This window comes from Megalopta genalis, chromosome 2 (assembly GCF_051020955.1).
Source record: "Megalopta genalis isolate 19385.01 chromosome 2, iyMegGena1_principal, whole genome shotgun sequence".
NCBI lineage: Eukaryota > Metazoa > Arthropoda > Insecta > Hymenoptera > Halictidae > Megalopta > Megalopta genalis.
Genome location: NC_135014.1, coordinates 13,206,889 through 13,212,888, shown reverse-complemented (window position 1 = coordinate 13,212,888; position 6,000 = coordinate 13,206,889). Strand labels below are relative to the sequence as shown.

The 6,000-nt window shown below is 46.4% G+C and overlaps 1 protein-coding gene across 2 annotated transcripts in view; it reads right to left on the bottom strand.

Annotated features, from left to right (window-relative positions):
* Nucleotides 1-694: 694 nt before the first annotated feature.
* LOC117219307 (uncharacterized) overlaps nt 695-6,000 on the bottom strand; it is a 90,738-nt gene continuing 85,432 nt past the window's right edge. For both annotated transcript variants that reach the window (XM_033468361.2, XM_033468360.2), the window contains one exon: nt 695-5,585. In XM_033468361.2, the coding sequence (XP_033324252.1) occupies nt 5,254-5,585 (332 nt within the window). In that variant the 3' untranslated portion in view covers nt 695-5,253. The remainder of the gene's footprint in view (nt 5,586-6,000) is intronic.

Below are 6,000 nucleotides of genomic sequence, written 5' to 3'. Positions count from 1 at the left end.
GTGGACGGGGTTAATTGCGAAATTGACCTTAATTATCGGTCTTCCTGGATAGTCCATGCCCTGTTTGCCAATTATCTAATTCGAACAGGCAGCAACGTTGCAGGTTAATCCGGTGGCACCTGCGATTACGTCTTTCGTCGAAGGAATAGCTTCGCTCGGCTATGTACACGCGTTACGTAAAACGTCGAGGGACTTTCCACCCCTTGATTCTCCGAGAACTTTTTAGTATTCAGTGCTCACGCGCTAATGTGTTCTTGTTAGTTTCATCTTTATCGTCGCACGGCAGCTTTACGCTGTCGTTTTCAAAGTGACGGCTGCTGAAACGTGTTCATATTTTCGTACATGCCGGAATTCGGGTTCGTTTTTCAACACGTCCACTGGGATTACGGTCGCCGATGAATTCGCTTAAGAATTATCACCGCATCGTAGAAACAAGTTTTCTACTGAAACTAAAAATTGCCAGTTCCACTCATTGGCTCAGCCTCCTCGCGCCAACTGATCTTGCCTGTCATTGGTCACTGTTTTTCGTTAATAACTCGTAAACGAAGCCGTGGATTGCATTTTCGCTAACGAAAAAGTTGCTTCAAATGACCTCGGGAACCCCCGATTTCCTGATTAAGAGACATTTTTGGAACACCCTGTAGAGAACTGAGAATATTAGGATCGGCAAAGTGTTAATAGAAAGATCCCTGGAAACCGTCCAAGTCGTTCTTTATTGTTTCATATTTATACACATAATAAGCATACGATTACATCGTATTATTAGGTACTAGATCATTATATATATATATATATATATATATATATATAGATTTATTTATATATATATATCGAGCATTCTGTACAATAAATAAAGACTCTAGAGCATTTTAAACATAACATGGCGCACCCTCTTGCGATTGCCGTCGAGTGTACAATAATTTAACGAGTTCCCTATATGTATATCATCATTTTCAAAATACTCGTCGGGCGCTGTGACTGCAACAGGCAATTCGATCCGAGGATATATATACAGGACATCGGGTTTTCTCTTTCGTCGAATCATCAAACAAATCCTTAACGTTTCCTCACTCGTTTCTGATCGGTTAATCGCATCGGCACGAGAAGCTGCGGGCCGAGGAACGCGTCGAACGACTCGCTTGCACGCTCGGACGCGTTTCCTCGCCTTCGCGGACATCGAGGAAATGTAAATATTGTACGTAACACGCGATAAAAAATTTTATCATACCACCTGTGGGCCGCGCAGTTCGATTCGCGGTTCGTTCAACTATTCGCGAGGTGGTAAACAACGGTCAGAGATCGATGTTCCACGCCGGGGTTGTAAATAAATGTTGAACTTGGAATTGTACCGACAGTCTCTAATTATTCGATCACCGCTGCCGAGAATCATCGAGTGGTCGTGTTTGAATATTTCATTCGAAAATAATTGCAAACAGTATGTTATTTTTTATTTTGATTTTTGGGAAAAACAAATAATAAACAATGTTTGTTTATTTTTCGTCTATCGTGTAATAATTAATAATTTTCCATTCATTATTATTTACAAACTTTCGTCTTCATCCGTGAACTCAATGATGTCGCTTAGCGCGATCGAAGATCTTTATTTCCAGTCTACGACATGTGTTATTTCCTGGCTATAATTAATAAGTAACGATCGAAATTGTATTTATAAATAAGAAATAAAGTTTGTTGTTTCAATATTAATTTATTTAGATCTACATATATAAATAATAAGTAATTATTCTTTTCTTTTATTTAAACTTTGTATAACAAACAATCTTTTATTTACATAATCATTTAAATGGATATATATTATATATAATAATATAATAATATATAATTAGGAGGATCGGGAGATTGAAAAAAAGAATTTTTTCTGAAAGTCCCTCCAAATCCTTAAAAATCCAGCAATTTTGAAAACTTATAAATTTGTTTTATCGAACCATAGTAAAAGTTCGGAGTTCAATTCTAATGAAAATGTAAGAGGATTACTTTGACAACAATGTGTAACGATATATTGGATCGATTCCCAGTAAATGTGGATAAACTATTCGAGCCATGTAGTACAATTCGGAGTTCCAGTGCTTGATCTTCGTCACTACCGTTGGCGAATCGAGACTGCATCGGCTAGTTCGTTTTTCGGGCAGTCGTGTTTCGATTATATACGGATAACGGCCACAGGTAGTGCGCTAATCGGTAGCGAAATAGAACCGTCTAGATCAAAAATACGGTAGAGTGGCAAGCATGAAAAAGTTTCGCAATCGAATTTCGTGTAGGTTCGTATAAAAATGCATACGAGAAGACGGAACACCGGCGGAATCGAAAGGTCCATATAAAAAGATCGCCTCAACGAATCTCGATAAGTATAAAAGGATACGATCAGCGGCGTGAATTCCCATTTGGAAAGCGAGTGCGATTTGAATCAACGACACGGCTACTCGATTCGATTAAACGTTTGGGTCGCGCGCGTCGGAACGAGCACGGGCTCTCGTCTGCGACACGAATAACATCTAACGATAAGTTGAATTATCTTACAATCGTACAACGCCTTTTTTTCCCCCCGGACTCCATCGGAACGGAGCTCTCGCAATAATTGTAGCTTACGAGGAGAGATCGGGACAGTGGTATCCGCCGATCCCGATCGAACATTTTCGCAGCGAATCCGCAACGGAAATGTAGGAGCAGGTGTCCGCGTCCTTCTACGCGATCGCGTTCTTCGATAACTTATTCGGACTGTCCACGAAAATTGTAGACGCGATCGGTATCCACTGTCGCGAGATCTCTTTCCACCAGTTGAAAGTCGAAACTTCTTTATCCTAAACGAGCTGGAAACAGATCGAGAGACGCACAGGACAGATCGTGGTACAATCGTTGGCATGCTCCGAACACTTTTTCAACTTTTCTGGGAAGTTTCTCCAAAATCCGAGAGTTTGAGAGTTCAACGAAATTGCGGAACTTTACTAATCCCCGAACATAAGCTTAACGAAACTCCGAAATTGAAAGTTCACGTAAACTTCCGCAATCCGTCGTGCATTTTATGGGCCGATTTTCTTCACGATCGATCCCACCGTCTTCTAGCTTTCGAATCGACACGCGGAGGAAAGGGGGAACGCGGGTTTCACCGTGTAACGTTTTCCCTCCCGCTCGTTCGCGAAGTTTAGTAGGACGAATCTCTTATAATCGGCTACACCGTATCGATCTCCGTAGAAGAACGCGATCGTCTCGACACTGCTATTGTCTTCTTAAATCCACGAACCGAGATACATACAACATGCAATGCTATCTAACGCGACTAATGTTCACGGTAGACCCGTTTCCTTCCGGGCGAGGATCGTTTCCCGGAGGAACGAGCGTGCTCCGCGATCAACTCTTTCAGCCCCGATGCTTCGCAGACAGAACTCCTCCCCCGTCTTTTATTTTCTTCCCTCCGTTCGAACGTCGCCCAACGAACTCTCCTCCCTTCTGACAATGATCATCGCGCTGATATGTGTGTCGCTCCGCGACGGTACTGTTCCTGTTCTTCGGCTAAGGAATCACGGGACGAGGGAAAGGTGTCGGCGTCGGCTAACGCTGGCAGGAGAATTCACGCTGTACAATAAATCCGTAGCTTTATTCCCAACCATTTCGAAACAATTCATTTTCGATCCGAAAATAAACAACTCAATGTAAACTGTATTCCATTTCGCTATTTACGATCTCTTCTCAATACATTTTATCAGTGCACAATGCCGTAAAAAATTGTTTCGGAAAACGCTGCGGATTTATGGTACAGTCGGTCGGCTTTATTTACAGCAAATATAAATAGAACGATAAATTCTTCGGAGCAGATAATACGTTCGCTATCGAACAGAATTCGATCGCGTTGCAATTTACAAGATTTTGATAAATAAATCTCTCGTACGGGAATGTTAGTGGCGCCAAGTTGCTCGATAATTACGGAGACTGTCACCGAGTGGCAAAAGGTGGCAACGAACGCGTTAACGCACGAGACGATAGAGTCGCGGCTGAGTTGGCCAACGATCCGGTACTGAAAGAATGAGTCCGCGGAAGCTTGAACACTGCGAAATCGCAAATTCGATTCTGCATGGGAAATGAGACACGACTATTACGGGTATACACGGTTTAGTCGAGCCCCGAGTATGTCTGTTTGTTCATTCGAGGGAACTCGGGGGACCGTTCCGTCGAGGAGGAAAAATGGTATCGCGATAGCGGCAATTGAGAGAACTGGGACGACGCGAGATCTACGTGATTCCAGGCGAGACGAGATGAGACGAAACGGGACGAAACGAAACGAAACGGCACATGGACTGTCCAACAGAATCGGTCCCGGCGGAACGGCATTATCCAGAGAAACAGGAATTCGCGACGAGCTGGTGTGGTCGGAGCGCGGATTTTCGAGTTTTCTTTCCTGCGTTTCGGGATGTGAGTGAGAGAAAGCGAGAGAGAGAGAGAGGAGAAAGAGAAAGAAAGAGAGGGAGAGAGAGAGAGAGAGAGAAAGAGTGAGAGTCAGCGGACGCTGCCAGCGTCGTGATTCGCGTTTCTCGTTCGTTCGTCGGACAACCGAACCGAGATTCCTATTACGATTGCGTCGGGGACTCGGGCCGGCCTCGTGGATCGGACACGAGACGCGGGATCGTTAGCTGCGTCGGCAATTAAGGGCTTTCTTTCGCGATCAAAAGGAGACTCGGGGCTCCTGGTATCGGCTACGTCGTTAAACGAGTCTGTCGCTTCGTAACAGATGCTACTACTCTTCTTCCGGCAGAAGTCGCCTGCCTCTTTATTTCTTTCCTTTCAGCACGATCAACATCTCGAGACAGTCGAGGCTCTCTCGTAGAGTGCCCCGTTTAATGATCTTCGCACTCGATCGGGCAAACCAGTCTGCAGATTTGCCTGGTCAGCTAACGATCGTCCCACGATTCGGGCATGCTCGAATCGGGACTCTCGCGGGCCAGAAGCGGCTAGCGGAGCAAGCCACACCTTCCGAGGGCCAGTGGGCGGTGAAGAGAAGAGCCGGTGGGCGGAGCACACCGTCAGCGAAGCACCGCCACCGATCGATGCCGTCTCGCGACCCCTACAACTCGACCAAGCTCTCACCGAGACCCAACCACGCAACGCCGCTACCCTCACTCTCTCGACTTTGGCTCCGCGCGTGGCCCTCGAGCTCCGGAAACTGCTCCCGGCCGTCGGAGCCCTGCTCGAGCATGCCTTCTTCGTCTCGAAGCCTCGAGAACCGTTGCCATTAGGCGATCACCACTACCACGTGCCGAGGAGAACGCTCGTGTACAAGACACCCATAAGTGTCACCCAGCCGGTCAGGTCGAAGTACGGCCCCGTTCGTGCCGCGTTGTTCATACAGGTCTCCCGAATGCTGGTGATTTTCAAGCCACGCCGACCGAGCAGGTTGTGGACGCCTCGTTTGTCGCTCTTCTGCAGGATATGCTCCCGCGCGAGCAGCAGAGAGTAGAGCTGATTATCCGAGCGTCCCGAGCAGAAAGTTAGCACCATGTCCGAGGCCACGGCCTTCATCACGTGCACAGTGCCGGTGAACTGTTGGTACTGCCCCTCCGCCATGCTCACCAGCGTTCCTGTCAACGATATAGTAACAGTTCAGAGCTTTTCGCGATACGGTTTCATTTGGAAGTTCGCGAAGTAGAACTTCTATGGGTACTCCTGCCACGATAGTCGGCATCCGCTTGCTTCTCGCGGCAAATTTTTTCTTTATTTATAAGTTCGCGATTCAAGGAGAGAACGTTTTATGGGAACCGGAAGTGGAAAATTGATGAACGTTTGCGCATTCGGATAACGAGACCGATTCCACGCTCAAACGACTACGCATCGTCGTAAACGCGGCTCCATTACGAGCTTCCGCGTCAATGTTACGCCGAAATTGAATCTTCCTTGCAAACACGAACAGCGTAACGTTCGTTGGTCGGCCGACGCGGGATAATTTGGAAGCGCGAAGCTGTGCGCGTTTCAGGACGAATCACGCCGGAAATCAGC